The 19,827-nt window shown below is 45.5% G+C and overlaps 3 protein-coding genes across 3 annotated transcripts; all 3 read right to left on the bottom strand.

The window, feature by feature from the left end:
- On the bottom strand, nucleotides 1–3,574 carry LOC140896533 (ferritin heavy chain A-like). Its single transcript, XM_073308459.1, has 4 exons — nucleotides 3,470–3,574; nucleotides 2,658–2,804; nucleotides 2,062–2,187; nucleotides 1–156 (listed from the first exon to the last, which is right to left on the bottom strand). The coding sequence occupies exons 1-4, from the start codon at nucleotides 3,569–3,571 to the stop codon at nucleotides 1–3; spliced, it is 531 nt and encodes a 176-aa protein (XP_073164560.1). The 5' UTR covers nucleotides 3,572–3,574.
- Nucleotides 3,575–6,984: 3,410 nt separating this feature from the next.
- LOC140896532 (ferritin heavy chain A-like) lies at nucleotides 6,985–9,720 on the bottom strand. The gene is made up of 4 exons (XM_073308458.1): nucleotides 9,619–9,720; nucleotides 9,027–9,173; nucleotides 7,711–7,836; nucleotides 6,985–7,140 (listed from the first exon to the last, which is right to left on the bottom strand). Exons 1-4 carry the CDS (start codon nucleotides 9,718–9,720, stop codon nucleotides 6,985–6,987), a joined length of 531 nt encoding a protein of 176 aa, XP_073164559.1.
- Nucleotides 9,721–14,582: 4,862 nt separating this feature from the next.
- LOC140896531 (ferritin heavy chain A-like) lies at nucleotides 14,583–17,539 on the bottom strand. The gene is made up of 5 exons (XM_073308457.1): nucleotides 17,459–17,539; nucleotides 17,253–17,361; nucleotides 16,726–16,872; nucleotides 16,011–16,136; nucleotides 14,583–14,738 (listed from the first exon to the last, which is right to left on the bottom strand). The coding sequence occupies exons 1-5, from the start codon at nucleotides 17,488–17,490 to the stop codon at nucleotides 14,583–14,585; spliced, it is 570 nt and encodes a 189-aa protein (XP_073164558.1). The 5' UTR covers nucleotides 17,491–17,539.
- Between the last annotated feature and the right edge of the window lie 2,288 nt (nucleotides 17,540–19,827).

The raw sequence follows: 19,827 nt of genomic DNA, 5'->3' as shown, positions 1-19,827 counted from the left end.
TCAGCTGCTCCCCCCCAGGGTGAGCTTGTCAAACAGGTACTCTCCCATGCCATTCTGGGGCACTCCCAGGCGCTTCAGGTTGGTGACATGGTCTCCCAGCTGCTTGATGGCCTTCACCTGCTCCTCCAGGTAGTCAGACTCCAGGAAGTCACAAAGCTGCAAGGTAAATGGACATTTAGTTTCAATCTCTCGGATCAGGAACAGATCTTGATGGTCATACATCATGATGTGTGCAGGTAACAAAGGACTGAATGCAAATATTTGAAATCCACTACCTTTAACTGGAAGAGTCCTGGGACTGGAAAGAATGGGTGTTCTTCTTTCAAGTTTCAGCCAGGAGAAAGATTGTGGTGGAGCAGTCATTCAAGTGTAACATTTACCTACAGTCCAAATTCCCTCCCACCCCTTAAATCTATAGCTACCCCCATGCATTTTGGGCTTTAGCCTAGAGAATGTTAGCTGGGAAAGAGCTTCATACTGGTGATGGTTTTTTACTTCATCCAGCAACATTCTATACTGTATGGCTAGAAATAGGCAATAGCTGATGCCATTCACCACAGGTTAAGGTCTTGTTAGCAGCCACAAGGAATAGAGACATCTAGACATCTCAGTTCTGACAGCATGTGTTTTGCTGACTCATTTCAATTCAATACTGCCCTTTCTGCTGGTTTTATACTGCACTAAAGTTTAAATGTTCACACTCTAGTCTAAGTTGATTTAGTTAGCAGTAACGCTCTTTCAGGAAGGCTCCCCCTCCTCCCCCCAATCATTCCCTTTCTCACCCTCTCTCACAGGTCCAGAGATTCCTATGGCCCCAGTTAATCCACTGGGGAACAAGTATGGCCCTATCAGAACATTTGGCAATAGGAGGACCTTGACCCATGATAGCTTGTGGTCATTAGGATTTCCCTGCCCAGTTCAGAAGTGCCTCCTTTCAAGGCTCATCTTAGCTGACCCAAGTACAGAGCGTGTGCTGCTATATAAAGCAGTGGCATGAACTAGGCCAGGGGTGGCCAACCTGAGCCTGAGAAGGAGACAGAATTTATCAGTGTACATCGCCAAAGAGCCACAGTAATAGGTCAGCAGCCCCCCTATCAGATCCCCCATCCTGCTCCCAGCACCTCCCACCCACCAGCAGCCCCACACCTCCCCCTCAGCTGTTTTGTGGCATTCAGAAGGCTCTGGGGAGGAGCAAGGGCATGGCAAGCTCAAGGGAGGGGGCAGAAAGGAGTGGAGTAGTGGCAGGACCTGGGGCAGAGCCAGGGGTTGAGTAGTGAGCACCCCCGGGGGCATTGGAAAGTTAGCACCTGTAGCTCCAGCCCTGGTGTCGGTGCCTATATAAGGAGCTGCATATTAACTTCTGAAGAGCCGCATGCAGCTCTAGAGCCACAGGTTAGCCACCCCTGAACTAGGCCCTCCTTAGAAGGGGTTGCTTTAGCTGATCAGTTCATACCTCAGTGAATTGCTCCCCAGCAACCTCTCACCTAAAGCACATGTCCAACTCCCAAACACTTCTTTTGTCACTCCTTTTTCAGAGTCAAAGAGCTTTGAAGGAGTTAGAGTATAAGAGGGGGATGCTGTCTAGGTTCCCATGCTATTGCTTCTTCCCCCCCATTTGAAGCAAGTGGGGAAAGCCAAGACAAATACAGTTATGTTTTTTCTGAAGGTTTGACAACTTAAACTGTTGGAAAAACAGGGTGGTTAGGTTTTTTGTTATCGGGAAGATTTGTTGGTCAGAGTTCCCAGCTGAGAGAGGCAGCTTCCTTAAAAGACATGAGTTGACAAGGCACAGAAGTGGGAAGTAGTATACAGCAGTGGCTTCTAGATTTCTGATTCATGTACAATCTCAGAATATTGTAGTGAAGTGAATGGATGCAACATCAAGCTCATGTGACCCCAGTGGTCTACCAACCACAGTTTGGGAACGTTTGCACTATAGCTCCGGTGCCTCAGAACATTTCTTCCTTTTTACGAAAGGATTGGCCTACTGGCCAATCACCAAGAAGTTCTTCCCATGCAGTTGCCAACTTATTCCCTTTCTTCCTACTACCTTATACTCACATGGGGGTCATTCTTCTCTGTGGCCAGCTTATGCAGGTCAAGCAGGGCCTGGTTCACGGTCTTCTCCAGCTGCAAGGCACATTGCAGGGCCTCCAGGCTGTTCCCCCACTCATCCCGCTCTGGCTTCTGTTCAGCGTTGACCAAGAAACCAAGCAACATTCAGTCCAAACCAACTTCACCACTCACTGAAGGTACATGGTGACCCACTGCCTACTCACCCTGACACTTCTCCTTCCCCATGCCCTGGTATGCAAGGAAGTAGTACCCACTGAGTAGACCAAAAAGATGCTTCCTACAGAAATAGGAACTAGAGCTCTAAGTAAGGGACGTTAATATACAAAAAAGGTAAAGGACCAAGCAGGATACCAAGATTGTATAACTACATGCATCTGTATTAAGTAGATTTATGAGAGCTGTCCATGTTATACCTTTGGGGAAAGGATTAGCACATAGATAATTAATGTTGTCTAAGAAATGACAACCCCAACCTCTGATGCCTCTAGTTGTTTTCCCCTCCCATCCCCAATCCAAATCCATAGGGCTCATTAGTATGTGTGAATTTTTTGGAAGGAAGCCCGTATTATATAGTTTCTCACCTTGATATCCTGTAGGACAATGCGTCCCCCTCGCTTGTTCTGGTAGGTCAGAAATTTCTCTGCATGCTCCCTCTCCTCATGGGACTGCTCCTTCAGGAACTGGGCCATGTGCCTCAGGGCCACATCATCACGGTCAAAGTAGAAAGACTAGGGAGAACAAACAAACCATTAGTGACAACAGTATTTTTAAAATATGGCTACACCAGACCCAATAGCAGGCAATTTAGGGATCTTGGATAGTGCTCAGACTGACACACACTCAGAGCAATGGAATTACACCAGTGCAATACACACCCCCTGAGATTAGAGCAACTCTGGAGAAGCCCTATTCTTACTACTGCCAGCCTGTAGGAAGAGCAACTTCCAACTACTATGTGTTTCATGTGGAGATCCTTGCCACTGAATCAGTTACCATCATATCTGACCTTCAGTTTGCAGCTCAGTACACTGCAAAGGAGAGACTGCCTGGAAGAGATGCATGTAGAACCTTCATAAATACAAACCTATGTGTTTTTTTTCCTGAATAGGGGAGAATTTCTGTAGCAGCAGCCATCATCCAGAGACTGGAAGTCTCTAGAGGAAAAGGAACACAATCCCTTTTGAAATATAGCTGCAGCTTACATCAGCATTTCATTGCTTTGAAAGAATAAGAGTAGGCCATTCAGCAGAAGCACTCAGTGTTTTCCAGACTAGGAAAACAAATTCTACAGACATTACACCTGAGCAAGAAAGCTCTCCAGCAATGCCTGTTTGCAACCATAGGCCACACTTACCTTCAAACAGAGAACAGCAGGAGAAATAGAAGCACTTACCATGGAGAGGTAAACATAGCTGGCATACAACTCCAAGTTCACCATGCGATTAACAGCAGCCTCACAGTCCAGGTGGAAGTTCTGGCACACCTGAGACTCCATCTTTGCCAGTCCAACAAAAGCTTAAATAAGAATGACACACAGTTCTACACAAGCTCTGTGAAAACAGAACCTCCACCCACAAAAAAGAGAAGAACTATTCCCCTACCTAGCACAGCTGCTCTTAATAATGGTCAGAAAGGCTGTAGGCATGATTGGCAGCTGCTGTTGGCCAGTGGAAATTCCCTTCTCCAGCAAGGAGCTAGTTAACATTGTGGGCGTGGCTATAGCAGCATTTCCACCAGGGAGAGGTTCATTTAGCAACATTTCGTCTCTTGCTCTGAGCCCAGCTAAAAGAGCTGGGGTTTGTAGATATTCTCCAAACAGTGAGGTCGCTCCCTGGTTCCTTTGTGTCAGATAACTGAGGCATTAGCTCTGAGGTGGAGAAAACAGCCAATAAGTCAGATTTCCCCACCAAGAACTGCTCTGAAGAGATGAAAGTTTCATCAGGAGTCTGGGGCAATGATGCCTATTGTGCACGCATTAATGTTTTTTTTAATTCTGCACTTGGGTATGAGAGGCTTGGCATGAAACATGTGACTTTTATGCATCTGTCAGTCCCTTCTCTGTGTAATCAGACTTCTCTTTTGGATCCCAAGTGTAGCCCAGCACTGTAGTATGGACATGTGGGAGTCACAGGGAGAGTGGGAAACACAGGACACAGAGAGGTTGCTGGGACAGGAACACCCAGTTGATGGCAGGAGATATTTCACACTATTGCCTTTGCAGACACCAGAATTAGGGAAGCGACCGATGATTGAGGTTCCACCAGGAATTGTCATGGCATACACGTTTGCAGGGGCGTGAGATGGGCAGCTCATGTGGCTCAATAGAAGCAGCAGGTGGGGTCACTTCTGTGATTTAGTATCTGAAAGAAAAAAAATTTTGGCTTCTGTACCTCTGTAACAAACACCCCTGCTGTCATGAAAAGAAGATGTAGGGGGTCCAAGAAAAGGCGGCATGGCATTCTTTTTCTGCCTTTTATTGAAGACTTATTTAAATTGATACCCATTGAAAATATTAACCAAACTCTGTCCCTCAGGCACCTCACTTCTGTCTAAAAGAGCTGGGCTCAGCTGGAACATCCTGGCTTTTGGCCTCTGGCTGCTGCAGAATACAAATAATAGTTGATAAAGAAACTCTTTCAAGCAATTGTCTTGAAGTGAGAAAAAAAGATGGGCTAGTTTGCCCCTTATTTCTCCTGGGGCAGTTTGCTTCTTCTCCACCCCTACCCTCCCTTTGGTTTAGTCCCTTTTAGTGTCATTGGATTACAAGATGTGCCCCCCACCTCCCCTGCTACAGCTAGTGAAACCATTCAAGTGTTGTCCATGAGGTTCCAGTGAAGAGAGACATAAGCCTTGGTACTAGGGGCACTTCTCTGCAGAAGTCATGACAGAGGAAAAAGTCCTTTTTAAAAGAGCAGGGCTGTGTCCAGCTTGGGTCATATTATATTCCATGCCTCTTAAGTTCTCCCTACTTTGTCCATTGTCACAATTATACAGCCTCTAGCCTGTCTTCAAAACTGACAGCTAGTGCTGCTGATGGGTGCCTGTTGGCTTTCACCTGCTGGAGAGCAGCATTTTAGTAGATTCATAGATATTAAGGTCAGAAGGGACCATCATGATCATCTAGTCTGACCTTCTGCACAATGCAGGCCACAGAATCTCATCCCCTGCCTCCTGCAAAAACTTCTCACCTATGTCTGAGCTACTGAAGTCCTCAAATCATGGTTTAAAGACTTCAAGGTGCAGAGAATCCTCCAGCAAGTGACTCATGCTGCAGAGGAAGTCAAAAAACCCACAGGGCCTCTTCCAATCTGCCCTGGAGGAAAACTCCTTCCTGCCCCCAAATATGGTGATCAGCTTGGCACTTCTCCATAGCATGGGGAAGACCTTTAGACTTTCACTGGCTGAATGGGGCTATCTAACCATTAATGCTCTTGCCCTACTAAATAGGACAAATCAAACAATTGGCAAGGGCCAAATATTCTCTCCTCCCAGAATAAAATTAAAAGTGCAAACTTAACTATCTTGGGACAGAACTTCAGGAGAACTGCATGGAATTACATCTGCTGCATACCTGCTCTTTTTTGTTTGTTTACTGTTTAGGGGTAAGACTCTCCACTGCCTGTGACCTGTAGTACCACAGTCCCCATGGCATCCTGTAGCTGCTTCTTGTTTCTCCCACCCCTCTTGCTACAAGAGCTGGCAAAAGATAACTAGGCACAAAGTTGTGGGACACTGGGCACATCCAAACACGAGCAAATAAGCGAACCCAACTCCCCATGTTTAGCAATATGAAAGTAAGTCACATTAACTTGACTCAGCCCACAGCAGGCTCCCTCAGTCATTTAATTAATAACATGCCATAAAATGAGCTATTGGTTACACTAACTCTACATTTGTTTACCCCTACTCCCCCCACAGGGCAGGTTTCCACAACATTGTCTAACACTGGGCAGGGATGAATGGCAGGAAAGTTTACTGCCTTCTTGACTCCTGGGGAGAGTGAAGGTTGTCATGGGGTGGATTTTCCCATTCCCCTGAGAAAGAACAAACAGCCATGCAGTGTCCTTATCCTGGCCTTTCTGGACAGCCTCTTAGCTCTAGAGAGCTGCTACTCCAGTTGGCACATATCAATAGGGAAGGAGAGCTCTTTAGCAAAAGGTTCAGGCTGGAAGAGGGACTTACTCCCCCCATGAAGGGTCACCTAGGTGGGGCGAAGTCATTGACCAGCTCTCTTCATGCAATATGAGGTTATTTAAGAGACCTACTAAAGGAGGGAGGGGAAGTAGTGGGAGAAGAGTCCCGTGGCGCTACACAACCAGCAGGAGGCCCTCTCAGTGTGGTTTTAGACTAACCTCAATGTTAGTACTGGCTTCAAGGAGAAATTTCTCCTATTTGATAAAAGCCAGCAAGGGAGACTAAGCCCAGCATAGTCCAACTGTTACTACATTAACCTAGGGTGTGAGAAGTCACAGTTCGAGGCCCAGCTCTGACTCAGGCAAAGCTGAGATTTTAACTGGGTTCCTCCCCCTGTCATTCCAGCTAAGAGCAGTAGCTACTGGGCTAGTGACATCTGTGGTAGGAGGTTGTCAGAGACACCATTGTACGGCAACATAGAATATAGAACTTTTGGTAATCTCAAAATTGAGGCAGGAGAGCACATCACACCCTGCTCTTGCTATCAGAAGCAGTGGTAAGTAGGATTCTACTGCCATTGCCCCAAAATAGCGGTCATTCCTTCTGCACAGAGTGTGCTGAAGAGGAATGGTCATCTTGACCACATAAAAGACACAGGATATTGGATGCATAGAATGTTTTATTGTCAGCACTTGACTCTAGGTTGCTAGACCTTGTCTATTTGGCTGTGAAGTGTAGAGCTCTGCATGGCACTCTCAGCTGGCAGTGTGCCGTTCAGCTTCTCCCCCCCAGGGTGAGCTTGTCAAACAGGTACTCTCCCATGCCATTCTGGGGCACTCCCAGGCGCTTCAGGTTGGTGACATGGTCTCCCAGCTGCTTGATGACCTTCACCTGCTCCTCCAGGTAGTCAGACTCCAGGAAGTCACAGAGCTGCAGCCAAGCAAGGGAAGGAAGAGGACTATTTATTCCAGTTCAATTATGTACCATTACATTTCAGTGCAGAGTTTTAGCTGCAAGTAAGAGTCGCAATGAGCTACGGATCGACCATCTCTCCCTGGCACACATCAGTAGGGTGTGAAACCACTACTTGTCAGGTTTATGTGAATTCCAAAATTGTTAATATTGCTTCTCACACCCTTGAGCAAGGAAGCTCTGTAGTCAAAGAATGGGAAGCATCATTGCCAGCATTACCAACAATCTAAGGCATAGATGCAGTAAGACAGACTTGACAACTGTAACCATAAATCCCTCTCCCTGCCCAGATCTTCCAACTACTCCCCCCACCCCCTGTTCCAAGGAGAGGGAGACACAGAAGCCTGGAGGCAAAAAGAGTAGAGGGCTCTCCTGCAAGAGAAGGCCACTTCTGGGCAGATAAGACGACTGAACACAGCATCTCCCCCACATCCCAGAAACGGGAGAGGAAGCCAAACTTCCCTAGAGGAACAAGTGCTCCCAAACATCTACTCCAACTGCGTTGTATTTGTCTGCCATTATACTCACATGAGGGTCATTCTTCTCAGTAGCCAGCTTGTGCAGGTCCAGCAGGGCCTGGTTCAGAGTCTTCTCCAGCTGCAGGGCACACTGCAGGGCCTCCAGGCTGTTCCCCCACTCATCCCGCTCTGGCCTCTGTACAAACCCAAACAAAGCAATGCTAAGCTCACTTGTTGACTCCCACTGCAGCTAGGAGCTAGTGTCTACTGCATGGAGAGTTGGCTTCCTTCATTTAAGAGGTGAAGTGTGGGCTGGAAAAAAAAATCTCACCTACACTTATCTAATAGACAGTAGTAGTAAGCATCAGAGATGTGATGCTGGTAAGCCAAGTGCCAACTCTAACCAAAGCCTAGTTGTCAGCTGAGACCTCAAAGTCACTGCTGGAAATCAGGCCAGTTCATTTGGGTATCAGTATAGATCAAAGAATGTAAACTTCATGAAAACTAGCAGTATATTACCTGCCTTGTTCTCACTTATATGTATCACGTTAGATGAATAGCAAACATTTACATGTTCTATACCCCTGTAACTAAATAAAGAATCCTTTGTGGAATGCAAATGAAGAGTTTTCACAGGCAAGTAGTAACTCTTGTGCATTTGAAGGCAAGTGATCGTTGTGTGGTATGATCAGATATCAAAGACTCTAAATGCATGCCTCTCCCAGCAAGAGCCCGTGTAGTGGTAATGATGCTATCAGCTTGTTTTCTGCTAGCAGCTACAGGTATAGACACAAGGGAAAAAACCTTTATCTCCTGGTTATCTGGAGTCTAACAGAGCAGAATAATTGAATGAGAGGACTGAGATCCCCAGAATTATTTCTAAGTAGCCCTGAGAGACTTTTGGAAAACTGGAGAATGATAACATCTGTTACCATTAGGAATTCTAGACTGGGACTCACCTGTACATGTTGAAAGGTTAAAGCAGATCAACCAAGAAGAGAAATTTAAAAATGTTACTATAGACTTGGCTACTCATATTGTTTGGCGTGAGATCTAGGGTACAAGTCAACCCAGGTGAGTGATGGGTTTCTTGGGACTGGATGCTGAGATAGTGGGTGTAAGTGACCATTCACCAGTCCAGCTTGCCTAGATAGCAAGATAGTCCACTTGGATGCTCTAGTCTGGGACTCCATTATAGACTACTGTAGTAGTCTGGGAGGTCACATTAAGTACCGGGCTGGTAAAATCTACTTCTAGACCACACCACCAGTTGGGGGGGGGGTCTGCCCTGAGGCAGGCACTCATGATTATTTGCCACTCCAGACAGGGTGACAAGATGCAGGGACTATAAAGCAAGACAGAACAGCAAGTGCCCTTAGTGGTCACCTTGATATCCTGCAGGACAACGCTCCCACCTCGCTTGTTTTGATAGGTCAGGAACTTCTCTGCATGTTCCTTCTGCTCATGAGACTGTACCTTCAAGAACTGGGCCATGTGCCTCAAGGCCACATCATCCCGTTGAAAGTAGTAGGACTAGAGATAGAAGAGAACAGCAAAAGCAATGCATCAGATGTTTACTACAGGTAAATATCAAAAAGCTACTTAAACCCCCATATGTGGGCACAAGCCTGCTTGTCTCCTTCATCTTTTAGCCAGGTACAATGCAATTATCTCTGCCTAACTAACTGCAATTCAAGGGAAGTCTAAGCTTCTAGATTTACTCTTTGTGCAATCTGAAGTAGTGCTCACAATCAGTCTCCCCCTTCCCCACAGGGGCACATTCCAAGATACTCCCCCCTCAGTACAACACCTGCCCATTACAACTACAACTGTGTTTGTCCCAACACACCACCAAAATACTACTCATTTCCTCACTAGCACAGAGATGTCACCGCCAAGATCACACGCAGTATTTGTTCCATATTTTCACTCTCATTAGCTAGGAGAGGAAAGGAACACCCAGAACTAGCATACTCACCATAGACAGATAGACATAGCTAGCATAGAGCTCCAGGTTCACCAGGCGGTTCACAGCAGCCTCACACTCAGCATGGAAGTTCTGACGCACCTGGGATTCCATTTCAAGACCTAGAGAATACAGTTGTAACAGCAAAGGAAAAAAATCTGAAAGCACCTAAGCTAAGAGGAATACACACCCCCAAAGGCAAGCAGAACTTGCACTTGAAGACAGGTGGCATTAATACTGTTCAGAGTAGGGAATGCTTGTGATGGGCAGCTGATGCTAACCAATGGAAATTCCCTTCCTCAGCAAGGCACCAGTCAGCATTGTAGGTGGGACTGTCATAATGTTCACAGCTGAGAGGCTGGCTCATCAAGATAACATAATCTGTTGTAATTACAGCCACAGTAGGAGGAGGGTGGGGGTTATGGACTCTTCTTGAACAAGTTACTTAGCTGATTGTTTTATTTGCTCACTTCCTTGGCATTTCCTAGCCTTGGGTAACTAGCTGTAAATTTAGAACCATGTAGGAAACTAATAGTTTTACTGTCATGCTGTTTACTTAGACACTATGGAATAAGTTTTCAAAAGCACCCAAGTCCCACCTCCAAGAGTGACTGAGGCACTCAAAAGTGTGAGAATCACTGAAAAGCACTGGGACATGAGCTCCTAAGTCACTTTCCAAAATGGCACTTAAGTGCTTTTGAATATCTTATTCTGACGAGACATGCATTAGTGATTTAGGCACCGGTGTTTTGGCAACACAAATATCCCCCTCACAGCCATCTTGCCAAGCTCCCCAGACCTTTGCAAAAACACAGCTATTTTTGCCTGGTGCTAAAAAAGCTGCAATTCATCCTCTCTATCGCCCCAGGAAAGGGAACAGTTTCTGACTGAACTATGGAGCCCCTCCAACAGGAAACCTCTTTCTCTGCAAAAAGACAGGCCTGCTGGCCATTGCAAACTGGTGCCCAAGTTATCACCAACAGGGCTGCCAGAGTTGCTTTTCCCCTGCAGTCACGACACAGAGGACTGAAAACTCTGTGGGGTCTGCGAGGAAGTGTCCCAAAGCAAATTCAGCAAGGAACCTTAAGAGCAGAGGCAACAAGACTGACAGAAAATTTGGTTAATTTTTCCTCAGGAGCATTCATTTTAGCTGCTGGAAGCATGAGTTGGCAGGGCAGGACTGTTGCCACATCCCTCATGTCAGACATAGGAGGTAGGGATGCAGCAAGAGATGCTTCTCCCTCGGTGGTCAGCTCCCCTCCACTCCTGAATGCTAAGAAACCAAGGACGATATGGTCCTGATGCCTACACACAAGCAGACAGAAGTACTATTAGTCCTTCCCCAGCAATCTAGCTTTAGACCTAGAGAAGGTCCCACCTCTTGTAACTTAATTTTTCAGTTACAAAATCCTGATTGGACAAAAGCAAGAGGTAGATATTGGGAAGATATCAATTTCCTTCATATTTGAATGGGACATTATTGAAACAATTCATTCTGAAGGTTCAAAACACATTATTTCAGCTTTATCCTTTTCACTTTTTTAGGAAGCTTTAGTGTGAATGTAAACAAAAGAAAAGTTGCATAAAACAGTTTGATGAGTGCTTATTTTTTGACCCTTGTTTCACACAAATTGCAAGTTTTCATTCCCCTCCACACACACACACCCCGGTTCAGTGCCTGAGTGTATTGAACATTTTTCCAGAAGCTGTATTTTGTCACTTGTTTTTATTTTCACACAGCATCACAAAAATCAGCAACCTCAGTGCTCGTGGCTATATTGCTAGGGAGGATCATGCTAGTTCCAGAAAAAGACAGAGTGGTCTTTCAAGTTGCAGTGGGGGAGGTTTAGGTTGGATATTAGAAAAAACTTTTTCACTAGGAGGGTGGTGAAACACTGGAATGCGTTGCCTAGGGAGGTGGTGGAATCTCCTTCCTTAGAAGTTTTTAAGGTCAGGCTTGACAAAGTCCTGGCTGGGATGATTTAATTGGGGATGGGTCCTGCTTTTGAGCAGGGGGTTGGACTAGATGACCTCCTGAGGTCCCTTCCAACCCTGGTATTCTATGATTCTATGATTCTATGGTGCAGTTGGTTAGCACCATCCAATGTCCTAGAAGGCACTGGTGTTGAGGGTACAGCATTGAGCAGAAAGTGGCTTCACAACAGTTCTGAAATCAGGGCATTAATAGATTTCCCTTCATTGATCTGTGACTCGTTCTAGTTACGTCACCAGATTTTCCCTTCCCAGTGGAAGCTGAGCAATAAGAATTGTAAGCCAAGGTCCCCCTGCCAGGGGGTGCACTATCTCCAGTCACTTCTCTAAGCCAGCTCTTTGGTTCCCCCCCACACACACACCTCTTCCATGTGTCAGATAGCGATACTACTCATTAGCGCACTCCTCTTACCCCCAGCTTCTACACAGCTGAATGTGGGACTGGATGGAAGTTCTGTCCTTCAACCCACAAAGTGACATTGTAGAGCCTTTAGCCCTAGACCTGGCATAAAGGATATCACACTAGGTGTGAGTTAGTGTAGTTGGTCGATTTCCTACAATACCCAGAATGAAATTACATTAGACATAATACAACCGCCGAGCCCTCCCCCAGGAGAGCACACATGGGATGTATATCTAGGCTAAGCCTTTCCAATAGCAGCCTTCCTCAACCTCCACCATGTTCCCTGTGATTCCCATCCCACACCCCCCAGAAAGAAAGACACCTTAGAGATTTCAACAGGTTAATACATTTTATTCTCAGCACTTGGATGACCATCAACCCAGCTTTACTATGCTAGTAAAGGAGAGTCTCCCATGTGCATTGTTCAGCTACTCTCCCTCAGTAGGATCCTACTGCCATGGCCCAGAATAACAGTCATCTCATCTGCACAGAGTGTGCAGAAGAGGAATTGTCATCTTGACCAAATCAAAGATACAGGATACTGGATGCATAGAACGTTTTATTGTTAGCACTTGGCCCTAGGTTGCTACACCTTGTCTGTGAAGGCCTAGAGGTGAGCTTGTCAAACAGGTACTCTCCCATGCCATTCTGGGGCACTCCCGGGTGCTTCAGGTTGGTGAGGTGGTCTCCCAGCTGCCTGATAGCCTTTACCTGCTCCTCCAGGTAGTCACACAGCTGCAGCCAGAAAAGGAAAGAAAGGTTAGAAGATGGGTTTGTTCCATCTAGGATAGGCACCATTGCATTTCAGTACACATAACCTACAGTGGTGAGCTATGCTGTCATGCTAAGTTATGGGATCTTTGTCCCTCTGTCCTCCCAGAGGAAAACCCTCAGGCTTTTGCACGTTGGCACTTGTATGTTTGAGCTAACTAGTATCATTAGTGAACATCCCTTCTCACAACCACAGTTGAGAACAAAGTTCTCTAGTTTGAAGGCTGTTCACCGTGGCAAGGAGATAGTAAGCCACTTGTCCACATTCCCAAAGAAGTCAGACACAGCTGCCATAGAAGGGGCTTATTCTTAAGCATATCACCATCTTAGTTCCTCATCTCCCATTTCATGGTCTCCAGACACCATAGAGAATTCTGCTGCAGCAAAGCAACTGGAAGGAAGATGTTTAGCCAAAATAGTATAAGACAAGACAGAACTGATTCTCAGCTACAGAAGAGGAAGAGGACTGGAAAGCCCCCGATGGACTGTAGAAGACAAGAAAACACATCCTAAGTTGGTTTACATTCAGCACAGAAGAACTTTTCAAAGACCCAAAATTCCACACAGGATGGAAATGCCCTTTCCTGGCCAGCTCCAATTATCGCTTTTACAAGATAAGCTTAACCAATTCTTGGCAAAGATGAAATTTCTACCACCAACTGTAAAGAACTTGCAGGAGGCCAGAACCTCAGCTGGTGTGAACTAGCATAGCTTCAGAGTTATATATCTGCCAGTTGCTGAAGATACATACAACAGCTCAGGAGGAGGAATTAAGATGTTTCCAGGAACAAATGGGTGAAGTTATATACACATTAGTCATTGTCAGGTGATTATTTGCCTGCCACAGTAGCTTTGCTAGTATTGTAACCCTCTAATGTCAAGCAACCACAATTGGAAGCCCTGCATGATCTCCATTTCACTCCTTCCTGCAAGTCACAATTTTCTTCTCTAATATAATAAGAGACACTGGGTCACCTTTTCCATTATCCCTATGCAGAAACAGCCACTCATCCCTCCCCCCCCCCCCCATTTTCCTCCCTGTGGAGGTGAAAATGCTTCAGTGCACCTGTGCAAGAAAGACATATTGGGGTCACCCACTACTGCTTTTGTTCAAATGCCTCCACATATATTCCAGCCCTAGTTGCAGGAAGGGAAGGAGAGTTGAAGTAGTTCAGCAACAGGAGAATCCCCTGTAGTTAGTTCTGGGTAGAGGCCAAAGGGTTTGTCATCAGTGAGAAACGCTCCATTTGGAGGATAACTAATTTGTCAGCCCCTCTCTCAACATAATTAGAAAATTATTTGGAAGAGAAGTGGTCACATGAGCTGGGGGGAGGAGAGGAGGGAGGTAAGAATAGAAGGAAGAAATAAGAATAGAGCCTTAGAACAGGAGGTCCAGATCACTGTTATCTTTACCCAGATGTCTAACTTTGGGCCCTCTGAAGTTGAGTTTCAGGTAGAAGATTTGAAATGTGTTGAGGAATGTGTTGCTAGCAGACAAAAGGCTTCTCTCCCTGGTGCACAGACCATGGGAATTACTGTATGTTGCCTCTACCCACTTCAAATGCCTTTTCTTAGCACCCAAAATAGCCAGTTCAGTCTACTAGATGAATCCTATCATTCTTTCCTGTTTGTTCCAGGACAGGTGGTCACCATGTGTCCAAAATCCCATTGCATACACTAAAAAAAAAAAAATCACACCACACAGATCCTAGATTAAGTTTTATTGTCAGCACTTAACCAATCAAAAGATGTACTGGTTAATGGGAAGGGTAATATATTCAATTGGACATTGCAGCTCTCAGTGCAGACTTCAGCTGCTGTGCCCCAGGGTGAGCTTGTCGAACAGGTACTCTCCCATGCCGTTCTGGGGCACTCCCAGGCGCTTCAGGTTGGTGAGGTGGTCTCCCAGCTGCTTGATGGCCTTCACCTGCTCCTCCAGGTAGTCAGACTCCAGGAAGTCACAGAGCTGCAGAAAGTGACAACAGGAAGACTCATTCCAACTCCTATGTGCTTAGTAGAAAGATGGCGGATTACTTGACATTTAGTCTAACAAATCTTAACTTACTAACTGTACATGCTATGTATGAGCTGGCCGAATGAGTGACCTGGAGAATCCTGGGACTAAGAAGAAAGGTTGCTCTTTCTTAAAGTTTGAAGCATAAAAGTGTAACACCTCAATGGTGGTTTACATGGAATCAGATCCCCTACATCAACCCCAAGTCATCATTAAACAATACATACAATGGAGAAGTATTACAGGATTTCATACTGGTGATAGTCTTTGCATTCAACCAGGAACATTCTGTACAACGTAGGCAGGAAATATCCTAGAGTGTGTCACTCATTTATTGCATGGCAGGAGGTTAAGATCACTGTAAAGGACATGGGTACAGACATTACACTATTTCTAAATAAATGTTTTGCTACCTCCCATTTTAGTTCTCCATGCTCACCTTTCTGCCGGTTTTATACTGCATTGACTTTTACATGTTTGCCCCCTCAGTTTAGGGCTTTCCATTTAGCTAGCCATTGCCTTTTTCAGGAGGGCTCCCCTCCTGTTATTCCTTTCCAGCTAGGTCCAGGAACTCCTTGGGCCACTTTCACTCTAATGAGGAACAACTGTGACTATGAGAGAATGTTTTGCAGTAGCTAGAGCCTATCCATGAGAATTGCTGGCCATTGATATTTTGCTGCTTAATTCAGAAAGCATTTATTTCAGGGCTCAGACTAATTAAGTGTAGTAAAGAGGCGGAAAACACTGCCACATATAGTGGCATGAACTAGGCCCTCACTTAGGGGCTAAAGCCACCCTTTCAATCTGCTACAGATATAACCCCATATTAATTCCCACCCCAATTAGTGCCCCTCTGTGGTCTCAAAGGAGGGAGGGAAAATAGCTTCTGGAGAGCTGGAAGCTATTTTAGAAGTTGGAGTGGAAAGTGAAGGAAGAAAACTAGGGAACTTAAACACTTCATTCTGTCACACTGTGTGGCCAGAAAGGGAGAGAAGACAAAAAAAATGTTTGAAATAAAGTGGTTCAGAAGGTAAAAAGATAAGATTTGACAACTTCAAAACTTAACAGTTGTAACTTTCCTGGAAAAAAAAAAAAAAGTGTCCCTTTACCAAAGCCCTGTTTTCCCCCCAAACCAGGAAGATATTTTTGATCTGAGTTTCCATTAACTTCCATTCTGAACTTTGCTGACTGCAGCCCCCGTTTCTCCTGCCAACTTATACTCACATGAGGATCATTCTGCTCTGTAGCCACCTTGTGCAGGTCCAGCAGGGCATAGTTCAAGGTCTTCTCCAACTGCAGAGCATGCTGCAGGACCTCCAGGCTGTTCCCCCACTTGTCCCGCTCTGGCTTCTGTTAAATAGCCACCAAAAAGGTTAGTCACAACCCATACCTGCTCTAGCTCTGCTAACTTTTAGGCCCTAGTGAGGAAATCTGCCCTGCTGCTCTTCTTTTCTCTAGTATTGTTATGGCCAGTATGCCAATAGTCCCTTTGCAACGTAGGTCATTATTCCCTTTGCTACTAGAAGTCAACACCAATACTGCAACTCTGAAAGAGGCACATTGTGTGTGATTTCAAGACATTTACAGCCAATTGAGCTCACCCACTAGGACAGGTTAGTACTAAGCAGCAGCTCTCCAAGCTTATTCCCTCACTATACCTCTCATGCCTGTGGCTAGATAGAAGAGGGATCACAAGCATTCTAGTCCCCAGTCCATAGGTTACACCCTGCATAGTAAGCAGGTCGAGCCCATCACCTACCTGACTTGGTCGAGTGTATCCATCTATGGGAAGTTGTTACACAAAGCAGAAGTGTATGGTGCCAAGCAGAATTTGAACCTTTTCCCCACAATACAGGAGCTTTGAGTTCAGTAGTCCCTCCCCAGGGAATCTTATAGATCAGAGACTACATTGAAGAGATTGTGTACCCCACCCCCTCACCTCTACATCCTGCAGGACAATGCGTCCCCCTCGCTTGTTCTGGTATTGCAGGAACTTCTCTGCATGCTCCTTATGCTCATAGGACTGCTCCATCAGGAACTGAGCAATGTGCCTCAGGGCCACATCATCACGGTCAAAGTAGCAAGACTGGGAAGAAGTACAATATTGATACACCCAGCCAGGCAATGAGATATTAAAGATCTTTGCTAGTGTAGAACTCAGTCCACACAGTCCTTAAATGCCACATACATGTGTAATCCAATAGCAATAGTATAGAGTTAGAGTTTTAGTCCCACCTCTGAAGCATTCTCTATTGTACTCTCAGATTTCCCCAGGGCTCTTGTTCAACTCCATCTCTGCCAAAGCAACCAGGTGAGTTACTACAATCTCTGAGTAAGCATTTATAATTCTATAATCAAAAAGCCTCAGCTACCTCAAAAAAGTTTCACAGGACTTTGTTGTAGTATTTGGAGTAACAGTTGAAGCAGAAAACAGAAAAAAAGTTCTTAAGAAAGCCTCTGACTCACCATGGACATGAAGACATAGCTAGCACGCAGCTCCAAATTCACAATGCAGTTGATAGCAGCCTCACCCTCCCGGTGGAAGTTCTGGCGTACCTGAGACTCCATTACAGCACTTCACAGAAGAAAGGATAACAAAAGCTGAACGCTCACCAAGCCCTGCCCCCACCCTACTGAAATAACCCCCCCAAGAAGACATAGAAAGTGTTTACCTCACAGCTGGTTTTAATTCTGTCTGGAGCATGGTGTGGGTGTGAAGGGTAGCTTCTGCCACCCAATGGAAATCCCTTCCCCATCAAGGAACCAATCAGCACAGCATGACTCGGCAATTGGGCATCTGCTGCTCTGAAACAATGTAGAGTTGCTGAGCTTTGTGGATGTTTTCCTCCACTAGCATGGTCAGATCCCTCCCTCCCTGGTGTTTTTGTTTCCACTGACCAGGAGATTTGAGCTACTGTGGAGAAAGCAGCAAACAAGTGTGATTCCCCTCAAGCCCCTGCTCTGAAGAGAAGCAGCTGGAAGGGGGACTCTGGGGCGATAATGCCTACAGTGCATATGGCTTAATGAGTTCTAGGAATTCTGCTTTTGATTGTCAGAGCTTCTTGGATGCCAGAAGCTTTGCATGACACCTGTGATTGTTAGGCTGCCTTGGAGACCCATCTCTTTAGAGCTGTAGCTGAAATCCACTATTATCTCCGAGCACCACAACTAACACAGCAAGTTCCCGTCATTCAGCAGAAGGCTTGTTTCTAATTCTTGATGTTCAGATGGATACTACTATTTAGATGTGCAGTCTGTGACTTGTCTTCATCTTACCCCCAGCAGCACTCACACTAGGATTTAATGCTGCAAGGCAGACAGTCTGTTCACAAGCAAGGAAAGCATGTGCCACTGTCTAAAGCGCACAGCAGTGCATATTATGGGGGAGTAAGGTGAATTATAGAGCACACCCGCATGCTAACTGCCCCCACGTGGACAGTACTGGAGTGAATAAAAGGTATTTAGTTCACATTAACAATCCTCTTTCAAGCAGGACTGTATTCACATCAATTAGGTACCTTTTAGGTCACACTGGCAGCATCCAAAAAGGGCAGTTAGCACTCAACACTTTGGGGTGTTCTGAAATTCACACACCCCAGCCTGCACACTGCCGTGTACTTTACAGAAGTCCTGATGCTCTTTTAAGTAGAACCACAACAGCCCGAGCTGGGACAGATTTTCCTTATTACCTGACCCCTAATCAGCCAGAACCAGGTAGCCAAAGTTGTTCTTCCAGCTTTTTTTAGCCCCCTGCTCTATCACCCTGCCCAGAGGATGTTTGGGTAGCAGGCTTACTTCTGAAACTCATTATGCCATGAAACATTTCCAGGGCTAATCGTTATCTCACCTTAATACAGGTAAGTAAACCTTCCTGTCAAGATAGGGACAAGAAAGCATAGATCACGTTGTCTCATCCATCACTTTGTGCAAATCAAAAGTATGATATACATGTGGATGTTTCCTTCAGCGCTAGTCCCTCTGCCACATTGCCGCTACAGTGAGCTTTGAGACACCCGATATAACTGCTTAAAGAACACACATCTTCCCAGTTTTTGATGTGGAACAGGATCAGATTAGTTGAGTCATTCTAGTTTCATTCCCGAAGAGCTAAGTAGACTCACCAATTACAGTACGGGGAAAAAACGCTTATATTGATTATCTGTTAAAGAGTCCAAAGGGCCTAGCCAGAAGAGGTACTGGTCATTCAACTTATGAGGTCACACATTCTGTTCAGGCCAATCCTCTCCTGTTACAGAGGGAGTAGTGGGTCATATCCTGCCATATGAGCCTGCAGCACAACGGAATGCTTTGAAAGCTTATTATGAGCCAAGAATTTAAAGCATCATCAGGTAAGCTTCTATTGTCTCAGGTGTAGTCATGGCTGCCCCATCCTCTGCTCGGAAACTTCAAGGCCCTTACAACCACTCTGCTTCCCACAACATTTACTTCATCCTTGCCACATGCCAGGCACTGCTTTTATTATTCTCCATTGCTCAGCATTATGCTGATATATTCCCAACAAGTGCCCCTTGCACCCCTCTCATGCTGAGGCACTAGACTCATGCATTATTTTAACAATGGAAGCTTGTTTACATTTGAGTAGCAAGATTTATTTTTTGATGATAGAGAGATGACAAGTCTCCCCTACATTTATCTCATTATGAATGCTCTAGCAACAGATAATAACTGTCAAAGATAATGGGCTCCTAACCTAAGTTTGGGCTTCTCTTGTTCTTCTAATGTAATTAACACATAAGAATCTGTCTCTGCATCCCAAGCTAATGAACACTGTTTCCACAGAGCTCCCGTCCTTTCCCCATGTCTTATTACTTTGATTGTGAGGACATGGTCCTGAGGCACGGGGCCCAGTTTCCCTCATAAGGGCAGGGAGCCAGCTGAGAGGGTCCAGAAATATCAGAACAAACAAGGGAAGTAGACAGGTGCATGGTCAAGGTTATGTTGCCTTCAATCCCCAGCTTCCTTTTTTTGATTCTGTAAGGACATGCAGGAGCATTCAGAATAAAAGTTAAGATGGTGAAGT

This window comes from Lepidochelys kempii, chromosome 12 (genome assembly GCF_965140265.1).
Source record: "Lepidochelys kempii isolate rLepKem1 chromosome 12, rLepKem1.hap2, whole genome shotgun sequence".
Classification (NCBI taxonomy): Eukaryota; Metazoa; Chordata; order Testudines; family Cheloniidae; genus Lepidochelys; species Lepidochelys kempii.
The sequence above is the reverse complement of the archived record's forward strand: the minus strand, read 5'-3'. Positions and strand labels throughout refer to the sequence as shown.

Coding starts and splice junctions, on each gene's coding strand:
- LOC140896533 (XM_073308459.1), bottom strand. CDS start 3,571: ATGGAGTCTCAGGTGTGCCAGAACTTCCACCTGGACTGTGAGGCTGCT. Junction 2,188..2,657: donor TTGTCCTACAGGATATCAAG/GTGAGAAACTAT, acceptor AACGCTGAACAG/AAGCCAGAGCGGGATGAGTG. Junction 157..2,061: donor CAGAGAAGAATGACCCCCAT/GTGAGTATAAGG, acceptor TTTACCTTGCAG/CTTTGTGACTTCCTGGAGTC.
- LOC140896532 (XM_073308458.1), bottom strand. CDS start 9,720: ATGGAATCCCAGGTGCGTCAGAACTTCCATGCTGAGTGTGAGGCTGCT. Junction 7,837..9,026: donor TTGTCCTGCAGGATATCAAG/GTGACCACTAAG, acceptor GGGTTTGTACAG/AGGCCAGAGCGGGATGAGTG. Junction 7,141..7,710: donor CTGAGAAGAATGACCCTCAT/GTGAGTATAATG, acceptor GCTTGGCTGCAG/CTCTGTGACTTCCTGGAGTC.
- LOC140896531 (XM_073308457.1), bottom strand. CDS start 17,490: ATGCTCCAGACAGAATTAAAACCAGCTGTGAG. Junction 16,873..17,252: donor GCTATGTCTTCATGTCCATG/GTGAGTCAGAGG, acceptor ACTTCTTCCCAG/TCTTGCTACTTTGACCGTGA. Junction 16,137..16,725: donor TTGTCCTGCAGGATGTAGAG/GTGAGGGGGTGG, acceptor GCTATTTAACAG/AAGCCAGAGCGGGACAAGTG.